Source organism: Camelus bactrianus, chromosome 23 (assembly GCF_048773025.1).
Source record: "Camelus bactrianus isolate YW-2024 breed Bactrian camel chromosome 23, ASM4877302v1, whole genome shotgun sequence".
Lineage (NCBI taxonomy): Eukaryota > Metazoa > Chordata > Mammalia > Artiodactyla > Camelidae > Camelus > Camelus bactrianus.
This window is the reverse complement of record NC_133561.1, coordinates 26,822,027-26,848,494: the sequence shown is the minus strand read 5'-3', so window position 1 is coordinate 26,848,494 and position 26,468 is coordinate 26,822,027. Positions and strand designations below refer to the sequence as shown.

Below are 26,468 nucleotides of genomic sequence, written 5' to 3'. Positions count from 1 at the left end.
AAACCAAGTTATGCTGTGATTGCTAAAGAAATAGATGCTACATTAATGACTAACCAAGGTCAATGGACCCAAAGAAGCTATCTGAGCAAAGACGAGAGTGCCTTCCAAATTAGGAACTAAAAGAAGCGGGTGTTCTATTAAAGAAAGAGAGAAAGAGAGAAAGGAAGGAAGGAAGGAAGGAAGGGAAAGAAAGAAAGGAAAGAAAGGAAAGAAAGAAAGAAAAAAGAAAGAAAGAAAGAAAGAGAGAAAGAGAGAAAGAATTTCACCTGTGAACAAGCATTTACAGCTTCACATGTATTTTTAAGGAGAATGTACATGTAAATTCTAGTTCAATAATGACAGACCTGCAAGTAGAAAGGTAACTCAGACTATCTGTGCTGCATGGGTCACGGCCTGTCCATCAGCCTTCCCCTTGGCCAGACTCTGGCCCATCCGTAAGCTGAGAAGCGTTTCCTCTAGTCAAGAGCCATGGCTAGATCTGTTCCAAAAAGACATGGCAAACTCAGCAAAATGAACCTATCACCTTCCTCCCCTCTCCCTCTCCTCCCCTCCTCCCTCCTCCTCCTCCAACTCTAATGCCGTTCCGGTCGCTGCTGGAAACTATTCCCTCTCCTTGACTCCCAGGTCCTGGAGGTTCTCCCGTCTTGGTATCTCTGGCTCTTCCTCCCCATCTTCCTTCCACCACCTTACTCAGGCCCTTGTGATTCCTCACCTGAGCCTCCATGCCTCTGTCTTTGTGGAGCCCAAATCTTCATGTCACCCCCGTGTTTAAAACTCTCTCTGGGCCCCTCATCCCCCCAGGATAGAGCCTAGACCCTTATTCTGGACCAGGGGACCCTTCACGGCCCAGTCTCTGCCTGCCCCTCAATTCAATTCAATTCAATTCATTTCAATTCACTGCAATTCAGTTCAGCAAACAGCCCTGCTGCCTTCCATGTGCGGGGCCATGCCAGAGACGTGAAACCCAAGGATCTCAGCTCACAAAGCCAGGTGAGTAAATGTGCAATTGATGCAGTGAAACGGACTTAGCAGAACCACAGGCCTTGGAGGCCTAACCAGTTAGTGATAACTCCTCCAGGGAGTTAGTGCAGAACCAGGGCTATGGTTAACTCTCCAGGTCTGGGTACAGGGTTCTTTCTACTACTCAGCGTAGCCTGGCAACAGAGGCTTCTGCTTTGCCCAATACAATGAAACAGAACAAAACATGAAGAAAAGACACAAGGTAGTCATTGATTAAAATATAAATTAAGTATTAAAAAGCAAAGCCCGCAGAAGTTACTACAGGGACACGAAGTCAAAGTGAAACAAGAGCATTTAAACAGTGCGCTTACAAGATGGAAGCACAGAGAGATGGATTATGCTCAAGCTCAGCCCTGACGAAAGTTCGTCACTCACTGATATTGGTCAAGCAGCACGGAACTGAGATAACAACCTGCTCGCAGATGCCCGGAGGACCACTTGGGCAGGGGCAAAATGGGTACCTGTACCTGTTTATTCTGAGATCTATGAGAAATTAGGATAAAATTACTTTTAAAAATCTAGTGAATAAAACACAGAGGCTAAAGGATTGAATTTATTTCAAAGAGTCAAGAAACTAAATTTAAGAAGCCATGAAGTGATTTCTAAGAAAATTCCAAGAGGAGATTGGGAGAGTGTCATCTCAAAAATCAGAGCCCATCAGAGGGAAAGGAGATCACAAGAGGTTATCGAGTACATTCTCTGTCCCTGACCTCTGGGGACAGCATGGCTTTCAACCCGGGAGAGATGTTGTCTACATTTGCGTGACCATGTCTTTAAACTGCAGGCTGAGAGCAGGTCAAGAAAGCAATTTAAAGTGGGTCATGACAATCAACTTCTTTTTAACTGAAAGAGAATAGAATTTAGCAGAAAACATGAGGTTGCATTTCATGTAGCAGGAGTAAGTTCTGAGTTTTCTGCAAAACTATGTGCGCGAACATGTGTTCAGCAGTTCACAGTATAACACACATTGAGTTGCAGTCAAGAAGGTTTGAAAACCACTCTTCTAGAAAAACTTCTATTAGAGAGGGTTTTATTTCTAACATACACTAAACACAGTCAGTTATGAGTACTGACCCTCTGCCTCATTCTTGGGAGTCGGTGCTAAAATTAAACAGAGAATGATGGTGAAATATTAGAACTGAAAGGAGGAAACAAATTTGCAGAATGTAAATGAGTGAACGGGTAACAAGAGGCTAGAGATCAAAGGAACGAGATGCATGGGCTCTGGGCGTTTCCAAAAGCCTCCTGCTTCATGATGACTAAGGACCCCCTGGCTGGTCTCCTCGGAACACTAGGTATACAGTAGCTGCTCAACAGTTACTTGTCCAATCACTTTCTCCTGGAAGCACCTGTATTCTCTCTAAGGTAACAGTTACCAAGCAGTGTGACTCTGCCTTTTTAATGTCAGTCTCCTCCACTTGCAGAAGCTCCTTGAAGGCGGGGCTAGTGTTTGGCCCACTGCTGCACCTTCACCTGTATGACCGTGCCTCAGTAAACTCTGGTTGGACTAAACTGAAAGGCATCAAAGGGCAATAAAGATCTAGCTCTAATACCTATTTGATACTTGAACCCCATTCACAAGGACAAACTGGTTTCAGTTTATGGAGCAAAGGATATTCTCATTTAAAATTCTCTTTTCACCTCTCATCCCCACAAGATAAAGTCCAGACCCTTGTTCTGGATCATGGGGCCCTTCCCAGCCCAGTCTATGCCTGCCATTCAATTCAGTTCAGTTCAGTTCAGTTCAATTCAATTCAATTCAGCAAACGGCCCCTGAGAAAAATAATAATAACAACAAAACTCTGAACTTTGCTCCAGGAAGCAAATAGCTTGGACTCTCTTATGCCTCTTGGCCCAGAGATCAGGTTCACTCAATGAACTTGTCCTTTTCCAGGACAAGAGCCTCCTGAAATATCAGAGGTTCTCTAGGACATCAAGCCTGGACCTACTTTTTGGACCCAGTTTGGCTCCTGGGGACACACGCTTTTTCTAGTCTGGACGGCCTGAGGGCAACAACCACCTTGAAGGTGAAACTGCTGGGCTGTTCAGCAGCCCCACCTGTGTTGCTAATAGGAGCCGGCAGGATGCCCCGGAGGGCCCGAGGCACAGGGCTGGATTGGGAGTAGCAGTCAGCTGACGCTCTGGGAATCAACAGTGAACCAAGCTTTAGTTGCTTCCCCACAAGAAGCCGAGGCTGAGGGGAAAAGAGACAGGGCTGGGAAGTAATCATTTGCCTTCCCCACCCTCTGCAGCTCTTCCTACCTCCACGCCTAGGTGTCCAAACCCAACCCCTAGTAGTGCAGCTGTTTAGAAGGGGTCGAGAGGGAAGCCCTGAGCATGGGTGTGTAAGGAGGGTGGGCTGGTCCGAGGCTCTAGGCTTTGGAAAGGCAGACAGGGAGCTATCAGTGAAGGGAATGGATGAAAGATGCCATACACCAAAAGTCAACTCAAATTCAAAGGGGAACCCACTAATCTCCTTCTCAGCGAGGCAAATGCCCAGATAGCTGTTACCAAAGGAAAGCCCTCTGTCAGGGACACGGATTAGCATTGAAGGTAGAGATAAACGTCCTTTCCCTGCAGAGATACTATAGCACTGGCTCCACCCTTCACGTGTGCTGCTCCTTATACACAGCCGAATCTCCTGTCTCTGTGGATGAGGAAGGCAACAACAGAATAACCCTGTCTGCAGAGTTCAGTGGATACTAGGAATCTGAAACTTATTTCAACAGTTTCAGGTTCCACCCCCCACTGAATCTCTATCCCAGTCTCCCTCCTACCATCTGCCAGCCCAAGCTGAAGGAATATAAATCATCCTTGGGTTAACCTGAGTAGCATATAATCAAGAGAAGTTGGCTTAGGGCCGGAGGAGAGAAAAGGGTTGCAGATCATATACTCCCAAGTTGAGCAGAAACAAAGTTGAGGCTTTTTTTTTGGACACTATTTATACCTATCTCAATACTTAGTTTGAATCTCAATCCTAACTTCAGTCTAACAATCTCTCCCTGCCTCAGTTTCCTAAGAAAACACATGCAAAAGATTAAAATATATACATATGCCCACAATGTCTAGCAGTGTCTGGCAACTGAATGCACCAGCAAACTACATCAGTCCTCACTGGGACTGCACTACTGCAAAATGGATCAGAGCAGAGGGACTCCAGGATCCTGGTTCCACGGACCTCACTGGCTTTGAGGCCTTGGAAAGGTCCCTACCTCTCTGGGCTTTCATTGTCTCCTCTACAAAATGGGAATAATAAAACCACTTCATAGGGTTACTGTAAAGATGAACTGAGAACCTGTATGTAAAATGCCCAGTGCAGGCATGATCATAAATGATGGGCATTGTCACATTGGCTTCTCCAGCAGAGAGGTAAACATGCCCCCCATAAAGAGCTGTTCTCAGGTGATCACATGACTCTGTCAAAGGCCACTGATGCTCGAACATCAAATTCCATCACGTTCCAGAATGTTCCCCTATGCCCCTGCTCCTCCTGCCATATTCCCTGTTCCAGTGTATGGTCCACTGGCTTCCCAAGTTTCCAGCTGAGAGATCTTGCATCCCTCCTTGACTTCCCTCTCCCTCCACAGCAAATCCATCAACAGGTTCTGTTCATTTTACTTCTTGACTATGTCAACTCCATTTGCTTCTCTCCATCTGCTTGCTGCAAATATGAGTTCAGGGCACCACCAACTTGCCCCTAGATAACATGTCTCCAGCCTTATCTCCCTGCTCTGCCTCCCACCTTCAATCCACTCCCCAAGCTGCACCTACAGTCATCTTTCTAAGGTGCAAATCTGACCGTGCCTCTCCTGTGTTTTAAACCCTCATGGGCGCCTCAAAATAAAACCCAAGCCCCTAAACATGGCTGCCAGAGCCTGCCATAATCTGTCCAGCGCTCAGCCCGCGTCCTGGCCTCATCCCTCACTGTGTGCCTCCTTGTTCTATGTGTTCTAGCCACACCGAGAACTTACAGGAGTACAGCTAAATCACGCTCTCTCCCTGCAGTGATTTCACACACGCCTTCCCCTCTGCTGAGAATACTCCTTTGTCCCTTCTCTTCACCATGCTAACTCATGCTCAATTTTTAGATTTTAACTCGAGTGTCATTTCTTCCAGGAAGCCTTCCCCAAGACTTGAATACTGGCTTCAGTGCCCCTTCCACTATGGAGAAATGTCTGTTTAATTGTTCACCTCCCCCAAAAGAGCCTCTTGAGCACAAAACCCATTTTGTTCTTGAAAAATCCCACGCGCTTCAAACAGTGCCTGGCACAAAACAGGCACTCAGATGTTCGCTGGACAGACGTATGGGTGCTAACCATTGGGCTTTTCCAGCAGGAGCCATTTCCAGTTGAAGGCAGTAGTTAAGCCAACCCCAGGCACCGGAAGGTTTCCACCCAGCAAAGACAACACCTACCTAGAATGGCCACCACCTCGTCATCCTGGATCACCTCCAGAGAGCCGGAGACCACAAAGCAGAGGCTGTCGACGCTCTCCCCTGCATGGTAGATGAGGTCCCCTGGGGCGCAGTGAACCGTCTGGAACTCCATGGCCAGGGCCCGCAGGCAGCCGTCGCTGGCCAGCCGGAAGGCCGGGTGCTCCTTGAAGACCTTGCGGTTCAGGTGCACGCAGATGTCAGCTCTCATGTCCTTGGGGCAGATCTGCAGGACCTGACAGAGCGTGGGAAGAAAAGGGTCAGGATCCTCGCTGTGGCCTCCAGCTCGCTGCTCCCTCAGCTTCCCAGGGGCAGCAGCAACACCCACTAGACTAGACTGCACTCTTCAAGGCCCTAGTGGCCAAGACAGCCACAGTCCCTGTCCTCGTGGAGCCTACCTTCTCAAAGGAGAGACAGGCAGGGGCCCCCCAAATCTATGCTAAATGCTTGGGACGGGGCCTGGGAATACATGGGACACTTTAAATAGGAGATCTGGGAAGGCCTCTCTGAGGAGGTGACAATTAAGCTGACATCTGCGTCATGTGTCAGAGGGAGTCATATGAAAGGACATTCCAGGAGAAGAGCCGAGGCTGTGAGGGGACCTGAGAAATAGCCAGTGCAAATGAGGGGGAAGGTGGGCGTAGGCGGCGAGGTTTCGGGAGAACGCCAAGCCTGAGCACATGGAGAGGCTTCTACATTATAAGCAAGACCTTGATTTTGATTCTGAGTGTGATGGGAACACATTGGAGGACTTTAAGCAAGGGAGTGACAGGAGATCCTCTATGTTTTAAGAGGATCCTTGCAGCTACAGAGGGGAGTTAGGGGGCCCTGACTGCAGGTTGGCAGCACTGGAGCCAAGGAGTCGAGTTGGGTCACTCCTGCCAGCATCCAGGTGAGCGGTGAGGGGACTTGGACCGGGATGCTGGCAGTGAGAAGTGAACAAATTGTGAATATATTCTGAAGATGGAGCTGATATGGTCTGCTGATGGACTGAAGGTGGGTGTGATTTGAAGAGCAACATTAAGTACTATTAAGTACATTAAGTACTATTTGCTGAGCCCTTACTATGTGCCAGACATTGCTAAGCACTTTGGAGTCATCCATTCATTTCATATTTAGCTATTGTGGCATAAAATTCACACTGTGTGACAAGACAAGAAAAACTGAAACATAAAAAATAAAAAATTCCTCGCGCCCTTTGACCTTCTCTCTCCCCACCGTGCACTGTGCATCTGCGTGATGCGCCGACCAGACCTCCCCCATCGGCAGCAGCACTTGCTCAGCCATCAAGAGCAGCATTCTCCCAGCATCAGCAAGACAGCTCCTTAAAAGCTAACATTCCTTCTTGGTCTTGAGAGGGGTCACATGCCCCACCAGCATGACACTCAGATCTGGATTACATAAACTGCCAGCAATACATCATTGGAGGCATAGCCCTCTGCCTCAAAAAACATATATAACTGTGCCTTAACTTCTAACAGGCAGAAGAGTTCTCAAAACTTCTGAGATGCTCTTCCTGGATTATAAATCCTCAAATTTAGCTTGAATAAAATTCTCCATTTCTTCCTTAGATCGACTGATTAAGTTTTCATCAACACTATTGAACACCTTAGGGTGTTCCCGTAGGGCGGGAATCATTCCAGGCCGTGAGGATGCAGCAGTGAACAAAATAGGCAAAAACCCCTGCCCTTGTGTGACTTACTATCTAGGGGGTGGAGATAAATGAAAACCAAAATAAGTAAAATTTAGCAGTAAGTGTTAAGGACAGTAAAGAAGGAAAGGAGAAGGGAAGTCAGGAGGGTAGTGATTTTACATTTTCAAGTGTCACCTGCCTCAGCTAAAGGAATCCTCACACAAACCCATGATAGAAGTACTCTCATGGTACCATTTTACAGATGAGGAAACTGAGACACAGGGAAGATCAGTAATTTGCCCGCAGTTGCACAGCCAGGAAACGGCAGAGCTGGGCTCTCCAACTGGGTAGTCTAACTCCACAGCCTCGTTTAGACACAACCCGCCTCTTATGTTATACGGCTGCTTAGAACAAACAGCTGGTAATTTGACTCTCAGCATGTAGAAACTCAAGGAGAAATGGGAAATGTATGAGGCCATGCAGGTCTCATCTTCCAAAGAAATAAAAATTTCTCAGCCTTTTCTAGGGAGAGAGATATTTCTCTGAACTAAATCTTTGCAAGAAACCATCCATAGCACCGTACATAGCAAGCACAAGGTAACACAACAGGACACCTTCAACGGGGCTAGTAATCCTTTCTCCCATCCTAGACTGTGAACAAAGCTGGGGACACAATGAAGACATTGCCTTGGGGTGCTGGTTACTCCCCACCCCTGCTTCTCTGCCTCAGTGCAGGCTATTTGCCTCTGGATCCTGTGCTCATCTCTGAATCCAGAAGTCCCTTAGCCTCCTTCAACACCCAGCTCAAATCTTGCCTTGCCCAGGGCAGCTCTGTTCCTATCCCACCTCTCTGCATGCTCTGCTCTGCATGGAGCCTGGCAGCAGAAAGAGGAAGTCACAGAGTTGAAATCCCAATTCCTTCCTCTCCAAGTGACAGCTGCTCTACACCTCAGTTTCTCCTGTAAAATGCACGCTGCTAACATTCGTTTATGAGGCTTAAATGACATTACATCTACCAGTTTACATCCTTGGGACCACGCCTGGCCCCAGGAAGGGACTCAATAAACGCAGGTCCCTCCCTCTGTACGCCTCTGCACCCTGGCTCTGGGGCTGCAGGATGCCAAGGGCATGAACGTGTTCCCTGGAGCAGAGGAAAGCTCAGACTGTCAATGCTTGGGCAGAGCACTCACTAAGTACTTCCCTCCTTAAGGCTCATGAAAACAAGACTCCTGGAGAAATGCAGATTTAATCTGAATGCTCTCCTCTCCAAGCAGAACACCAGGAAGTGGGGAACACGTGCTTGTCATGTCAAAGCTGTGCCTAGTGGTTTGAAACCAAGAGTTGTTCTCCAGGTGAGTTCACCTGTAAATAGTTGGTTTCCCTCGGGCTGGACTTTGCTGACAGAGGCTGCTGGTGAGAGGCCTCGGCATGGAGACAATGTTTTATTCATGGGCACTGTTCCTAGAGCCACTGGAAAGCACATGCGAGGAGGAGACAGGACCCAGAGTGGAGAAATTAACAGACTCTCATGGCCATCAGCATCTCCATCATTCTTCTGTTGGGCCCACACTGAGCGGGGTGGTGGGCTCCTGAACTCATCTCTCCCACAGCCTTCCCTTCTGCACAGTTTGAGGAGGGACCATCCTTGCTGGCCTCTGAGGCCTCGAAGGCCTCATGGAGCCTCCCAGGGTGGCGTTGGTGGTGTCCCCATGGTTGAGAGAACAGGCTTTAGGGTCAGAGATCTGGATTCAATTTCTGGCTTCAAAATGTACTAGTTGTACATGAAGCTCTATGTAGCGTCTTTCCCCAAGTCTTCATTTTCTAACTCGAATACAGAATTCTTCGAAGGATTCCGTGAGCTCCTGTGTGAAAGTCCAGGTCTGATGCCCAGCACTTGAAAGTGCTCAGTGCACGTGAGCCCTCATTTCTGACGTTGCAGAGCAGAGCAGCAGGTCAGCCCGAGGGATGTTTGAAGTCCAGAAAATCAGGGCTGAAAGGGCCTTAGAGGTCAGCCTTAGTCCTCAAAGTCACCTAGTTTCCATGTACTACAGACAATGAAACTGAGGCTCAGAGAAGCCAATGGTGAGCTCACAGGTATCAGTGAATCACTAGTAACGCTGTAGCTGCCCAGTGCTACCTCCCCTCTACCTCACACACGCACCCCAGGCTCCCCTGGTCCCCACTGACCGTTCTGTCCTGGGTGGGGAGGGACATGGGACCTTGGGACTGGCTCTCTCCCCAGCAGATGCCTGACAAGGAAACCCCAAGGAGGAGTGGCCACCCCCGGCCAGGGTGGGCTCCGCAGTGAGTTGCCACATATTCTCTCTTCCATCTGGATCAGAGCCTGGGATAAATGCCAAAGCCCTCTCACACGTGAGGCAGCAGGGAAAGGAAAGGAGGACCAGCGCTGACATGGGCGCTGTCTCCCTTGGGCAGCTGCCCAGCCCAGCCCTGCAGTGAGGGTGGGGAAGGGCTTCCTTCCCGACAACCGGATTTACAAAGGCATCCCGACTCCTGGAAAAAGGGGCCCCAGGGCTTAGAGATCAAAGTTCCTTTCTGCTCCATCAGCTGCCAGGCACCCACAGAACCTACGGGGGCCTTGGTGAGAGAGCAGAGCAGAAACAACAGACGCCTTGGTTGGCAAAGCCTGGGACTAAGTCCCACCCAACCAACACCCTGCCCATCTGAGAAATGAGGGCGACTCCATCTGGACTCTCCCTTCTTCCCTCCAGTACATGTTTTTATCTTTTAAATTTAAAAAATTTTTATTTTTAAATAGCTTTATGTTTTATTTATTATTGCATTATTTAATTATTTTATTTTGGTTGGGGGAGGTAACTAGGTTTACTTATTCTTAGAGGAGGTACTGGGGACTGAATCCAGGACCTCGTGCACGCTAAGCAAGCACCCTACCACTTGAGCTATACCCTCCCCCCGGCAGTACATGTTTTAAATTAAAAAAAAAAAAGTAGGAGGAGGAGCACAAGATTTGAAGTCAGACAAAACTGGATTCAGGACCTACTGTGTAGTACCAGGGAACAGTATTCAATTCCTTGTAATAAGCTCTAATGGAAAAGAATCTGAAAATATATGCATGTATACATGTAGGTACATGTATAACTGAATCACTTTGCTGTACACCTGAAACTAACACTGTAAATCAACTACACTTCAATAAAAAGTAAAATTAAAAAACAAAACTGGGTCAAATCCCAGCTTTGCCATTCTGAACTCTGTGACCAAGGGCAATAAATAAAATTAATTGAGCTGCTGTGTCCTTATCCCTTCAGTAGAAACAGGAACAGATCCCTCCTAGGGTTGTTGCGAAGCCTAAGTGAGGCATGGATGCAGGGCCAGGTGCGTGCAGAAGTGCAGTAAATATCTGCTCTTAATGCACCTTCAAGACATGGTAGCTGATGCTATGGTGTCATTACGTTATTGCTGCGATTGTGGCAGATACTCAACAACATCGAAGCATCATTCATTCTAAGTTGGGATCATTAGTGAAATTTTCCCACTTACAATGTTAACTGACTCTTCTCATGGAGAAGGATCAGGAGCATGGAGAGCTGAGCCCAAAGCCAGGTGAATTTCACTCTGAAGGTGCATAAGGTATTTTTCAATAGCGATATGGTTCTGTTCACCTTATTCTAACAATGAAAGGAACTGGTATCCCCTAAGTACTTATGGAATGGTGATTAAAGGGGGAAGTGCTGTTTAAAAGGACATAAAAGGACTCTAGAAGCAGAGAAAAACTAACCTAACATGTTTGCTTGTAGAATATATTACAAAGGAGATTAATTCATCAATGATTAACAGAAAACTCACTCTATCTTTTCTCTGCTCTTTCCAGTACCATCGAATTTTCCTCCCTTTATTGAAATGCATCCAGAATAATGCAAGTCTTGGAGAATGACAGGGATTTATTGCCATTTCCCTTTTACAGGTGGGAAAACTGATGCCTAGAGAAGAGCCTAAGGGATGCTCTGGTCAAGTCAGATGCTCACTAAGGCACAGCCCTTGATGGGTATCTCCCAGGTTGTCTAACAAATAGGACACTTGTTAAAAATGCAGATTTCCAATCCCTACCCCAATCTATTTCTCCCCAAAAAGTTCTGATTCCAAAGATCTGAAATGGTAGCTGGAAATCTCTTGAGTTTTTCTTCCCATTTAAGTATAGTTGATTTACAATATTGTGTTAATTTTAGGTGTACAGCTTCAGATTTTTTTCCATTATAGGTTATTATAAGATACTGGATATAGCTCCCTGTGCTGTACAGTAAATCCCTGTTGTTTCATCTATTTAATATACAATGGTGTGTATCTGTTAATCCCATTTTCCTAATATATCCCTCTCCCTCCCCTTTCCCCTTTGGTAACTATAAGTTTGTTTTCCAAGTCTGTGAGTCCATTTCTGTTTTGTAAATAAATTGACTGGTATAATTTTTTTTGATTCCACATATAAGTGTTATAATATTTGTCTTTGTCTGACTTACCTCACTTAGTGTGATAACCTGTAGGTCCATGCATGTTGCTGCAGATGGCAACATTTCATCCTTTTTTATGGCTGAGTAATATTCCATTGTAGATGTGTGCGTGAGTGTGTTTGCACATCTTCTTTACCCAGTCATCTGCCAATGGACATTTAGGTTGCTTGCATGTCTTGGCTACTGTAAATAGTGCTGAAATGAACATTGGGTGCATGTATCTTTTTGAACTGGAGTTTTCTCCAGATATATGCCAGGAGTGGGAATGCTGGAGCGTATGTAACTTTATTCTTAGTTTTTTAAGGGACCTCCATACTCTCCTTCATAGTGGCTGCACCAATTTACATTCCTACCAACAGTGTAGGAGGTTTCCTTTTTCTCCCCACACTCTCCAGCACTTATTATTTGTAGAATTTTTGATGATGGCCATTCTGACTGGTGTGACTTGCTACCTCACTGTAATTTTAATTTGCATTTCTCTAATACTTAGTGATATTGAACATATTCTCATGTGCCTGTTGGCTATCTGTGTGTCTTCATTGGAGAAATGTCTATTTAAGTCTTCTGCCCATGTTTTGATTTTTTTTTTAATATTAAGTTGTACGAATTATCTGTATATTTTAAAAATTAAAACTTCATTGGTCACATCATTTTCAAATATTTTCTCCCATTCTGTAGGTTGTCTTTTCATTTTGTTTATGGTTTCCTTTGCTGTGCAAAAGCTTCTACATTTGAGGAATAGACTTACCATATGACCCAATAATCCTGCTCCTGGGCATATATCCAGAAGGAACCCTACTTCAAAAAGACACCTGCTCCCCAGTGTTCATAGCAGCAGTATTTACAATAGCCAAGACATGGAAACAGTCTAAATGTCCATCGACAGATGACTGGATAAAGAAGATGTGGTATATTTATACAATGGAATACTACTCAGCCATAAAAACCGACAACATAACGCCATTTGCAGCAACATGGATGTTCCTGGAGAATGTCATTCTAAGTGAAGTCAGTCAGAAAGAGAAAGAAAAATACCCTATGAGATCACTCATATGTGGAATCTAAAAAAAAAAGCCAAAAACATTAATACAAAACAGAAACAGACTCATAGACATAGAATACAAACTTGTGGTTGCCAAGGGGGCAGGGGGTAGGAAGGGACAGACTGGGATTTCAAAATGTAGAATAGATAGACAAGATTATACTGTATAGCACAGGGAAATACATACAAAATCTTGTGGTAGCTCACAGTGAAAAAAAATGTGACAATGAATGTATGTATGTTCATGTATAACTGAAAAATTCTACACTGGAATTTGACACAACATTGTAAAATGACTATAACTCAATAAAAAATGTTAAAAAAAAAAAAGCTTCTACATTTGATTAGGACCAATTTGTTTAGTTTTGCTTTCATTTCTTTTGCCTTGGGAGACTGTTACAAGAAAATATTACTATGATTTATGTCAGAGAATGTGTTGCCTATATCCTCTTCCAGGAGTTTTATGGTGTCATGTCTTATATTTAAGTCTTTAAGCCATTTTAAGTTTAGTTTTTGTGTATAATGTGAGGGAGTGTTCTAACTTCATTGGTTTACATGCAGCTGTCCAGCTTTCCCAACACCACTTGCTGAAGAGACTGTCTTTTCTCCATTTATATTCCTGCCTCCTTTGTCAAAGTTTAATTGACTGTAGGTGTATGGGTTTATTTCTGGACTCTCTATTCTGTTCCATTGATGTATATGTCCATTTTTGTGCCAATACCACACTATTTTGATTACTATAGTTTTGAGGATTGTCTTAAGTCTGGGAGCATTATGCTGGGAATGTGTTTTTAATGACCACATCATGGGACTCTTACCAGGGCCAAGACTACAGTAAGGCAATGACTTTGGACACAAAATTTAAGGGATGTTAAAAACTCAGCAATCAAGATCAAAATATTGTACAGTTTAATGCAATATTTTGAAAAATCAAAATTCATGTAAAAAATCTATGATGAACAAAATATCAAAAGTTTGACTATGGAGAGGACCAGCAACTATGCTGTACCATCTTGGAGCTTGAGGTGAAAGAAGAATCAGGAACAATGATCACCTCACCCTGGGTGGCCCTGATTCTTATCACACCAGCTTGGGAAATTCTGCCCTGGGCAATTAGACTTCTAGTCTCTGTTCTCCAGGAGACACACCCTGCCTTTCCAATCTCTTAAATAATGGCTCTTAATTGCAGGTCCTTGAGAAAGGCTGATCTGGAAGCAGTCAAAACCTCTGGAGGCAGGGCCTGGGAATCCAAAACTACACCCAGGTGAACTCTGATGCACAGCCAGGTGTGAGATGCACTGCGCCCGAGGTAAGCCTCAGGTCTCCCTGGGAAAGCCGAGAGACAGTGGTTTACCTGAGCTCATCGCCTCCTTACCTTCTCTGTGTCGATGCCTCTGGACATGGACCAGGTGGACACGATGTAATCCATGACTCGCTCGCTCAGTCCCTTGGGCACCTGGTAGAGCTTCAGGAAGTCCCGAACGCTGTTGAGCATCTCATGGTACCTGTTGGTGTTGGCGTACATCTGTTGGAAAATGGTCGTCACATTCCCGAAGATGGTGGCATAGAGAAGTGCTAGAGGCAGGAGGGGAGGAAAAACACATGAGTGGTCCCTGAGCCAGGGCCCGAGAACGCCCAGCTTGCCAGAGCCGGCCAATGGCCAGCGCTGCCGGTCCCAGGGCAGACGGTCCTCACTTTCTCAGGAGAACCTCACCCCAGGAGCCTCTGGGAGTGGACCCAAAGAAAGAGTCTCCAAATACCAGACCACTAGGAAAAACCCGTGGGAGGCAGGGCCAGGGTAGAGGGAGCTGGCAATACTGGGGCCAAAATGAGGAGACAGACAGTACTGGGGATGGGGACAGGACAATCAGACTGCTTCACTGAATACTTCTTGTCACTAGAAGTGTGACCCATGCCTAAAGCCACCAGTCAAATGTGTTCTTATGTGCTCTGTATCAGCCCAAATCTGACCCTATCAGCAAGTGATCTTCTTAAAGCCCTGCTCTGTGCCAAGCACTACACTACCCGCCGGGGACAGAATGGTAAATGAGACACTCGGTCCTGGTTCTCATACAGCCAACAACATAGTGAAAGGACAGATCTTAAAAATGTGATCTCAAATAAGTAATAGCAAGTCTGCCGAGAGCACTGAAGGTTGTTTGTTTTATCTTTGCTTTGCACTTATTGTTAAGGTGCATGTTAACACAATAACCCACTTCACTGTGATGTGGCTCCTGGGGAAAAAAGCATGGCTTTGATATGAGGAAGATAAAATCAGGTCTCCTCTGAGATGTAACAGGCACGTACCATGAGCTGCTACTACTCCGTTACATTAGTGTTGTGAAGGAGGACCATTACATCATCACAAAACCCCACATTCTACATGTAACTCCCATTTGCCCCTGAATGCTAAGCTCAACGGCTACCTCTTCCAGGAAGCCTCCCCGGTACTCCTCCCCTCCATCTGTCCCCAGGAGGGTGTCCATGACTCCCTAGGCATACAGATCTTCCTCAAGAAGAGCGACATCCTAAAGAGACAGGAAGAGGGCAGGGCTCAGCCATTCAAGAAATGCTACAGCAATTAACATCAAAATGGTGAAAGATTCAACCCCCAGTAGGCCTTGAGGCTCAAGATGGTGGGAGATTTGACTTCTAGCAGATCTTGAGCCTCATTATACCCTCATTGTAATATATTAACATGGTGTATAATATGTCCACAGGCACCATGGCAGTCCCAAGGCTAGCCACGAAAGGTCAAAGAGTGGGAAATGGCCAACTTCCTGGGAATCCCAGCCCCTTCCCCTTAGACTGGTCCTTCCACTTATTAGCATATGAAGCCACCAAGCCCATAAAAACCAGCAACATGGCGCCTCGTGTCTGGCCCTCTCTCTCCCTCTTCAGAGACGGCCCGCATACTGTCCATGGGATGTGTACCCACGTTTAATCTGAGCGCACAACCCCGACACCTTGTGGCCTTTCTCTTGCCTTTCAATGTATCTCTCTGAATAAATCTACCTTCACTCAACTGTGGCTCGCTCTTGAATTCTTTCCTGCGCGAAGCCAAGGACCCACACTTGGTGGGGCACGTCCCAGGGGCTCAGCCAAAGCCTGGGACATGGCCCTCCTCATGTCCCATATCCGTTTTTCCTGCATCACCGTTAAGCCCATCCTAAGGTGGAAATATCATAAGTCAAAAATGCATTTAATACACCTAACCCACCAAGCATCATAGCTTAGCCTAGCTACCTTAAATGCGCTCAGAATACTTACATTAGCCAACAGTTGGGCAAAGTCATGTAATACAAAGCCTATTTTATAATGAAGTGTTGAGTATCCTACCTAACTTATTGAGTACTGGACTAAAAGTGAAAAAGAGAATGGCTGTTAACTCTAGCTATCGTGCGGCTGACTAGGATCTGAGGCTCACCTCTGCTGCCCAGCACCATGAGAGAGTATCACACTGCATATTAATCACTCAGGAAAAGATCAAAATTCAAAACTCGAAGTACAGTTTCTGCCAAAGGCATATCGTTCTTCCACCACTGTAAAGTCGAAAAATCCTAAGTCAGGGACTATCTGTATTTCTGTAGAGCTCATGTTTTTTTGCAACCATTTTGCAATCTGAAGCTTTCTTCTTTGCCTGGACTCTTACAGGGTGTGCTTAAAGGCTGGACTCGGCTCTTCCTCGCCACTGTAACCCTGGGAGCTAACGATTTACCAGTACCCAATAGATACTTGTAGTATTAGTGAATTTCACACATTTTTGCTATGGCCCATTTAAAAAATGCATCATTATCAATATACAATAAACTGTACCTGTTAAAGCATACAATTTGTTAAGTTTTGACATATGTATAGGTCAATTACCACAAGTTAGTAAACATATCCATCACCCCTAAAAGTTTTGTCATATGCCTTTATAATCCCTACCTCCCTATCCTTCCATCCCCAAGCAACTGCTATTTTCTGTCTCCATAGATTAGCATGCATTTTCAAAAATCTTACATAGATGGAATCATAGAGTATATACCTTTTAAAATATCTTTTTAAAGATAAAATTCATACACCATAAAATGCATCCATTTAAAGTGTACAATTTAATGACTTCCAGCACACTTACAGAGTTGTGCAACCATTATCAGCACAATCTAAGTTTAGAATATTTCCATGCCCCACAAAAGAAACCCTGTACTATCAGTCATGCCCCTTTACCCCATAATCCCTTAGGCAACTGCCAATCTACTTTCTGTCCCTATTGATTTGCCTATTCCGGACAACCAATTTTACATAAATTAAACAACATGGTATGTGGCCTTCAGTGACGAGCCTCCTTCATTTAGCATAAGGTTTTCAAGGTTCATCCATGTTGTAGCATGTATCAGTACTCCATTCGGCTTTACTGTTGACTAATATCCCATTGTATGGATAGTCCATATTTCACTCCTCCATTCATCAGTTCATGGGCATTTGAGTCACTTTGATGAATACTGCTGCTATGAACATTCGTGTGCAAGTATTTGTATGGACTTGTTTTCAGTTCTCGGAGTGAAATTACTGTATCACATGGTAACTATGGTCAACATTTTGAAGAACTGCCTAACTCTTTTCCAAAGTAGCTGCACCATTTTACATTCCCACCAGCGGTGAATGAGGGTTCCAAATGTCTCCACATCCTATCAACACTCGCTACTACCTGTCTTCTTGATTATCACCATCCTAGTAAGTGAGAACTGCTATCTTACGTAGCTCTGACTTGCGTTTCTCACGTGACTGATGATGTTGAACATCTTTTCACGTGCTTGATGACCATCTGAATGCCTTCTTTGGAGAAATTTCCACTCAAATCCTTTGCCCATTTTTCAATTGGGTCTGTCTTTTTATTATTGAGTTACAAGAGTGCTTTATATATTTTGGATATGAACCCTTTATCAGATATATGATTTGCAATGACTTTCTCACATCTTGTGGGTTATTTTTTCACTTCCTTTTAAAAAAACTTCTTAATGTTGAAGTATAGTTGATTTACAATGTTATGTTAATTTCTGGTGTACAGCATAGTGATTCAGTTATACATATATATATATTCTTTTTCATTACAGGTTATTACAAGCTATTGAATATAGTTCTCTGTGCTACACACACTTTCTTTATAGTACGGTTTGCAGCATTACAGTTTTTAGTTTTGATGTAGTCTAATTATTTCTATTTTTCTTTTGTTTCCTTTTTTGACTGGCTTATTTCATTCCATGTAATTATTTTGAGATTCATCCATATTGTTACATGTATAATAGTTTGTTATTTTAAGAAAAAGTTTTATTTTATAATACTTATAAATTCACAGAAAGCTGTAAAGATAATGCACAGAGATTCCATGTGTGTACCCTTCACCCAGATTTCTGACTGGTTACATCTTATATAAATGAAACACAGTATCAACACCAGAAGATTTACATTGCTATAAAGTGTACATATAACTCTGTGTAACACATTTTATCTCATGTGTAGATTCATGTACTGAGTACCACATTCAAAACACAGAACTGTCCCATCACCACAGTGATCTCCCTTATGCTACACTTTTACACTCACACTCCCTCCAGCAATCACTAATCTCTTCTCCTTTTTTTATAATTATGTCATTTCAAGAACATTATAAAAATAGGATCATATAGCATATGATCTTTGGAGACTGGCTTTTCCCACTTAGCAAAATGCCCCTGAGATCCATCCACAGTGTCGTGTGTATCAACAGTTCACTCCTTTACATTGATGAATATAACACATTGTCTGGATATACCCCAGTCATTCCTTCCCAATAATCTTACTCAGGTTTAGCTGACAGACTAAAAGAGGGAGAAGATAAGAAAGGAACAGATCCAGGAGAAAGGGAAGGAAATCTTCGGTTTAATCTGTCCAGCAGCACTGGACGCGGCTGCCTGAAAAACTGAAGGCACTGGATGAGAATTGTAAATCAGGATGGAAAAGAGGGCTGCTAGCTCTGGAAAGGTACCAGGAATGGTGCCAATCTGAACAAAAAGAGCCAGATGAAAAGCAGAAGTCATCAAGCCTGAATAACGTAGACACCCTCTCTTCTAGGCTCATAAATAATCTCACACAGGATGGGGTCGAAGCCCCTCCTCCTCCAGCCCAGTAACGCCACCGAATGTGTTCAGGACCAGCCTCCAGGGCCTGGGAAACTGCCTTGCTCTCAGTGAGTCTGACCCTCATCCAACAAGCCTGCATGGCAGTCCTGCTTCAGCTGTGTTTTCTGGTCCACAGTGAGCCAGAGGTCCTGCATGAAGAGCAGAGGTGCCTTCCTCAGAATGGCTGCCAAAGATTAATTTAATCTTGAGCTTAAAAAATAGTTACACCAAATCAATACAGTAAGAATAGCTCTCTTGTCCGTGATCTGAGAGCCTGGCGCAGGTCTGAGACACCGGTGTGCTGGTCAGTTAAGGTGGTGATGCCACATCCATCAACAGCCCAGGGCTGCTCCCACCCCAGAGCAGGGCTGCTCTGCTTCTAAGGCATTCTAGAAGGTCAAGGGCCCACAGGAGGGCCTCATTCAATTATTACTACAATTGTAAAGTATTATGATTGTTAAAATGCATAATTCTTTCAATGTGTCTTCTCTAATTTTATGTGAAGTAGGGTTATATGTTTTTTATGTATATTTTTATTGATATCTACATATGAGACATTATGGCCTTAAAGACTCAAAATCTAACTAGAAGGGAAGACATAAAGTCCAGCTACCACTTGAACAGATAATCGGGTGAGATGCGGGGTGGGAGAGATGGAGGTTGTAGCTACACTGTCTTGACTGAACCCACAGTGCAAGGATGCCCTGGACGGCTCTCAGTGTGGACTTGCTGGGTCCTTGCAAACGGGGAAGGACTAAGAAGGCCTTTCCCACCCCCAAGCAAAATGCTGATTTGGATTAAGAGGAGGTTTCCTTCTTCATTTGAGGAGTTGAATACTGTATCATACCAAGAGCTCTGGGGCCCTCCCAGAAAAAAATAAGATAGTAATAATCTGGCCCTTAATTAGAAATTACTGTATGGAATTTAGGGGGAAGGGTGGCAAAAGTCTTTGTTTCTCTTCAGAAAATTTAGTGTTTCTTTTTGTATACACTATACATACACATAGTTTAAAGAATTAACTGGCCAAGAAAATTATTAAAATCCTTAGTCCCCTAGGCCTTCTTCCTTTTCACCCAATTTCCTGTTCTGCAATTGGCTGACTGCACTGCTGTCAATCTCCATGTGTGAGTGTAATGTTCAAATCACTATGTCCTGATACCTCAGTTTCAGGCATCATCCATGGATCTCTGAGATTTTAGCATCCTCCCACTCCCCCATCCTTTACTTCCAATCTCACACTCACAAAACTCCACGCCTTTTCCCACTGCCCCATCTTCCCCATATATTTGTGTCATCACTTTGGTTAGATAAGTCTCTGTTTATATTATTACAACTAGATGAATGCTATTCACAGCTAAGTCATGTAGTATATTGTGATTACTCTTCCTTTTCTGCAATGTTTCCTCATAATAGACTTGGTCTTTTCACTTGCTTAGTTTACTTATCATTAATTTGACTCCAAACTCTCCCACAAATAAGCCTCTTCTTAATATATTAAAACACATTAGTCTATCCATTTCATTTCCATAAAGAAGTCCTTCCTGGAGGCTCCTGAACTGTTCTGTTGCCAGCTCTGTGAATGTCTCTGCCCCAGCCTCCTGAGAAGTCATGCCACTTATTTGGGTTAGATCCCCTGATTCCTGCACCCCATGTCTTCTGCTGTCCTGGTTTACTCCTTTTTGCTGGTAGAAGACATCTTCTAGCAGCTTTCTAAACCTTTGAGACCTAACATGTTCACTCTTATACTCAGTTAATAGCTTGCCTGGGTGTAGAATTCTGGATTAGAAATCATTTTTCTCAGAATTTTGGAAGCATTTCTCCATTGTCCTGCTGTTGAGAAGTCAAAAGCGTTCAGATCCTTCATTCTTCATATTGAACCCGATTTTTTTTCTCCTAGAAACTCCTTTATAACAATGTTCTGAGAACTCAAAAGGATGTATCTTTTGCTGTGGTTCCGTTTTCATCCATTGTGCTAGGCTTTCAGTAAGTGCTTTCAACCCAAGAATTTATGTCCTTCGTTTCAAGAAAATTTTCTTGGGTAATTTCTTGTTCTCTTCTTCCATTCTTTCTTTTTTAAAACTTACCTCCAGCAGATCAAAGTGACAAGAAAAAGGGAAGAGAGGAGAGGGGATGACAAGGGTTGTCAGTGGTCACGAGATGGAGTGAGAGAAGGATACGAACTAATAAGGACAATTTTTATTTCTCGTCAATTTTCTTTCATCACTTGGAATGAAATTCTTCACAGTGTCTCAAAAGGCAAGGGAGAAGGGAAATTGACAGACTGTTCTGTTCTGTGAACCCAAGACAGAAGGAAGCCCTAGTCAGAAGCAGCCCACTAAGGGCAATGGAAAGGGAAGCAGGCAGTGCAACCCCCAGGATACCTGGTGGGACAGAAAGGAGATGTTTGAGGAGTGAGTCTGGAACTAAGAAGTGTATTGAGCAGGCCACAGGTCCTAAGGTCCTAAGCCCCTGGCTATTCTCTGCTATGTTTAACAGGCTCTCTAGCTCCCCATTCTCCTTAGCACCCTGGTCTTGAGAGCTGTCAGTCACACTCCTCTCTGCTCTCCCATCTCTGTGTCTTTGGGACATCTACTCCAGGCACACCTAATCTGCCTGCTACCAAAGGGAAGTGAAGAAGGGAAGAACCCTCTTTTGTTAGAAGGCATCTCTGGCATGCCGAGCTGTTAGACTGTCACCAGCACATTTTTAATAATCGGTGGGTTAAACAGACTTGTGGGCATCTCTAGGAAGTTGGTCATTATTCTGTTGGGAAATGTACCCCAACTTCTAATAAACAAACTTGCAGAGCACAACTGACCCCTAAACTTAAGAAGAAAAATAAGTTGTCATTTCTACTGGTGTATCAAAGCTTAGAAATAAAGAAAGAATTAGCATGAATCCTTTTCATTTTTATAGTTAAAAAGTCGTTGCCCTCTATTGGTAGTTTATAGGTCTACCCAAACTGACTTTGTTCTATGCAGAATTCTGGGTGATATATTAAAATAGAATTTTAAAAAGACTCTACCCTCAAAACTATGTTTGTTTCTGTACTCTTAATTTCCAGCAAAAGATCATTAGGGCTTTTAAAATAGTTTCTGAGCCTTACCTCCAGTTTCTGATTCAGTAGGTCTTGGGAGGGCCCTAGAGAATTTTCATTTCTAACAAGTTCCCAGGGGATACTGCTACTGCTGGGAACGTTGAGAAGCATTTTCTCAAATGTAATTATTATAATTCATGTTTTATTTTACAGTATGTCGTGAAATTCCATGGACATAAACATTGGTTTTAGATTTCATCTTCAGTTGGCTGGTTGGATTATTCACTAATTTCTGTATTTTTTTTTTAAGAGGAGGGATAGATCAAAAGGAAAGAGTTGCTTATCTATAAAAACCCCATTTCCTGAATATAAACTATAACATTTTCTCTCCCTCTTTCCTCTCCCCTGTCTTCAATCTATGCCCCCAGCTACCCTGCACCCCTACATTTCATAAATACCAACAGGAAAAATTGAGGATGTAGAAGTCCTTTCCAATCCCCGCTTTTACAGCAGATCGTGCCTGAAATTCAGTATCCATTAAGATTACGCGTTACCACTGCTTATTTTAACGAGATTTGATTTCTTCATTTTTTTTTTTTGGAAGGGAAAAAGAGAAACTCTTATATGAATTTCCCTTAAAACAAAATCACCAGTCTAATGATCCTTACTGCCCATTAGCCAGCCATCTGACGAGAATGAACTGCTCCTTAAGTCAGGTAGCTGTGCGGGTAGGTTTGGGGGGAAGGTTATTAACACACGTGACACTGGCATTGGGACTCAAAGCAGCCCAGAGACACTCTCACTTCCAAGGCATTAATGAGATACAGCAAGTAGAGTCTAAAAAGGCAGAGAAGGAGCTCAGAAGTTGAATCCTCTGCTTTTTATGTTAAGCGCAGCCCCAGCAAATTCTGATATGTGAACCCAGTGACTTGCACACTCACATTATCTGATAAGGAAAAAAAGAAGCCGTCTTCAGAGTTATACCCTCCTGGGTTCAGATCCCAGCTCAGCCACTTAGAGCTGTGTAGCTGGAGGCAAATTACTTCTTTTCCCCCCATTTCTGTCAGTCTGACAAAAGGAAAAAAGCCCACTCACCTCCCGGGGTTGTTAGGGGAACAAGATACTGTGTGAAAGTGCCCGGAGTGTGGAGCTGAAACACAGGGTCTCCCTCAATGCACCTCTGCTCCCAGTTCATTGTCTTGTGGCCAGCTGTCAAGAACACACATCCCAGAGCGCTGCATTTCAACAATCTAGAACACTAGCCTGAATAGGGGCTCTTGTCTTTCAACTTCGTCGTTACAGGAAAATATTGGAGTCCAAAAGTGAGATGTCTGAAACCAACTTATCATGTACAGAGACCTTCAAAGGAATCTCTAACATCCATAAATGCCAAGAACTTTGACAGATCAGCTGAAACGCTGACTATGTAGTGATTCTGAATGAAGCTGTTCGTGGATCAGGAGGAACTGAAGGATAAGGGTAAGATGGGGAAGAGAGAGCGGAGGGCATAAGGCAGGGAACTACATCCAGTCCTTATTCCAAGTCACTGGCCCACATGACTGCAGCACTAATTTTGTTAATACAGTATTTTTGGTCTTTGCTGCTGTAATTGCTTTTGCTTATTCTAATGTGATCATGATGGAGTGGGTGTGAGGCTGTTTATATTGGCATGGTAACAGGCAAGTAGCTTTTAAAATCTCATTTCCTGTGACTTGAAATCCATAGCTGTTTATCTCCGCACCTGGGAAGAAATGGGCAGTGACAACGGAAGAAAAAGAAGTAACTGCTCACTGATGTGCTACCGGAACAAGTTCGCACAAGAGAATGCAGCAAGTCTGTGCTTCGGAGACAAAAAGCCGCAATCTGGAATCCTGGTTCCACTCCCAACCTCAGGACGATTGTGCAGCCTCTAAATGTCATCGTATATAATGGAGTTAATAGCCACCTTTAGTTGATTTTCTAATAAGTGGTATAATGTATATAAAATCCTTATCACAGTACCTGGTATGTAATAACTGCTCAATAAATACTAATGAGAATTAATTGCAGGATGGTTAAGAACCATTTCTAGGTTATCCTTTCCTGGAAACACTCTCTCACTAACTTAATCATCAGATGTTTTAATTCAACAAACATTAACTCAATACTCAGGTGAGTCATGTATTGTGCTGAGAGGCAATATGGTATAGTGAAAAGAGCTTGGGCTCTGAAGAGAAGGAACCCTGGGTTTGAATTAGTGGCAGGGCCAATAATTCAAATCGTAAGAGCCTCAGTTTTCTCACTTATGAAAGGAGAGGGTAATCTCCACCTCTCAGGGTTTCAAGTCAATGAATTAACATGACAAATGCCACAATCCTGGCATGGGATAGAATCTTAGTTTTCTTGCTTGAACCACCCAGTATTAACATGCCCCCATCAATCACCCCTGGACTCTAGCCCCTTCAGCCCTTGGCTTTGAAAGGGTACCTCCTCCTGTAATATATAGTCCTGTGCTTTTCCTTAAACAGAAGACTTTCTGGAATGCAGGAATCATGGTGGTGTCATTTCAGGGGCATCTTCCTTTGCATTCAGTAGGTGCTCAGTAAATCCACTTGACTAACAATTGAAGAGACTGTTCCAAAGAGTTGAGTTTGCCCAGGTTCAATTCTACTAAGCAAGGGTTCCTGATTCAAATCCTATGTGGGTGGGCTTTTCCCACACACCATCACCAATTCTCAGACACCACATTAATGTCCTAAAAATCAGCTCAATTCTGATAGCACTGATTCCAACAAACTGAAGGCTCAGTCCCACAGACTGCCCTCCCCTCCTGATGCCAACTGCAAGTCTAGGTTGTCACTTGTGCTCCTGACTGTGTGGCTGTAAATCAGAGGTCCCCACAATCCCTTCTTCATGTGTGATTAACTTACTAGAGTGGCTCAGAGAACTCAGGAAACCCATTTACTCACTAGATTACTGGTTTATTACAAAGGATATTAAGGGATAGGAATCCACAACCAGACGAGGAGATACATCGGGTGAGGCTCCAAACAAAGAAGCTTCTGTCCTTATGGAGTGTGGGGTCTAGCATGGTGGCATATGGAAATGCTCTGGTTCACCAACTGGAAAGCTCTCCAAACCCATCCTTTTGGGTGTTCATGGAGGCTGCATTACATAGATATGATAGATTAAATCAGTGGCCACTGGTGACTGAACTCAATCTCTTGTCTCTCTCCCCTCCCAGGAGCTCAGGGGTGGGACTAAAATTTCCGATCTTCTAATCACATAATTGGCTTCACTGGCAACCAGCCCCCATCCTTCGGTGGAGTCTGCAAATCACTTCACTGACATAACGAGAGACCATTATTGCTTTCATTACATGAAATTCCAAGGATTTTTGGAGCTCTGTGCCAGAAATATGGACGAAGACTAAATATATATTTCTTATTATAAATCATACTATCACAGGAGAGCTTCTCCATGTTTGGTCTTGGGCATTTGGCAGAAATGCAAATGTTCAGCCCACCCCAGACCTACTGGATCAGAATCTCAGGGAGTGAGGCCCAGGAATTGGTATTTTTTCAAGTTCTTCAGGTGATTTTGAGGCATCTTGAAGTTTGAGAAGTACTGCCTTACATCACACTCATCCTCAGTGTTTCCCAAATAAGTTCTGAGTATAATGCTCTACCCCAAGGGAGAAGGATGTTCAGAGGGAAAAAGAAAAGACACTGGGCCATATTAAGGAAGCACAAAGCGGTTACAAAGGCAGCTAACCTTACTCCACCAGACAGAACAACGGGCATAAACCCAGGAGAGAATGAAAGAGCGATCCCACAGGTCTGTAATGCCAGGATGTGTGGGACACCAATGGAAAAGGTTACCCTCAGCTCTGAATTTCCTGCCAGCACTATGTCCTCACTCCTCCTCAAGTTGGACAGCTATTGCCCTGGGCACAGAAAGTGCCCCCCAAGTCAGAGAATATAAAACACTCTTACATTCCCTATCTTATAACAAGAGAAGCCTGCAAAGTTTCATTTAACATCTTGCTAAAAATAGCACAAATTCCTATACCACGCTGAAAGTCTGCCGTGTTGGTGACTGTCACTTAACAAGCAAAATTCTTACAGGGGAGACAGAAGGTTATTTTCAGCTATTTCTCATCTGTCGAATAAAACAACAGCTCCCACTCCACGGTAACCCATTAACCATGCAGCCTGTGCCTCCTCACTTCAACCCATGTTTTAATAGCACCACACAGATAAAGGCACAGCAATTTCCACAGGCAATTACTTCTGCAAATGAATCAAGAAGGTCAGACGCAGGTTGGAAAGGTCTCTAAATAATGTGCTGCTTTCACTTATTTCGTGCCTGCTGAGTGTCTGATTGCAGAGAGACGACCACTTAGGTACAGCCACACCTGGTCAAAGGAAGACGGGCTTGCAGGTTTGCAAACCCAGGTCTTGCTCTACTTCATAATAAGCGTCCTAAGTTTGTATTTCTCCAGTATGAGTCATTGAAGAGAATCTAATTTAGAAAGCCATCTAAAATAACACATACTTTTTAAAGCCGTTTAAACAAGCGTGTTAACCTTAACTGGGCTCATTTTCCAATGGTAGTACGTCTACTTCTAAAGTTATAAGCTCACATGAAGCTCAAACTTAATTTTTTCTTTTTTACATCTCAAAATGGAAAAAT

General features: G+C 44.0%; 1 protein-coding gene across 1 annotated transcript in view; it reads right to left on the bottom strand.

Moving 5' to 3' along the window:
* Nucleotides 1–26,468, bottom strand: part of KCNH1 (potassium voltage-gated channel subfamily H member 1) — a 337,403-nt gene that overhangs the window by 92,037 nt on the left and 218,898 nt on the right. Inside the window, exons 8-9 of the mRNA XM_074351867.1 lie at nucleotides 13,990–14,189; nucleotides 5,435–5,687 (exon numbers count right to left, since the gene is read on the bottom strand). Coding sequence (XP_074207968.1) covers nucleotides 5,435–5,687; nucleotides 13,990–14,189 — 453 coding nt within the window. The remainder of the gene's footprint in view (nucleotides 1–5,434; nucleotides 5,688–13,989; nucleotides 14,190–26,468) is intronic.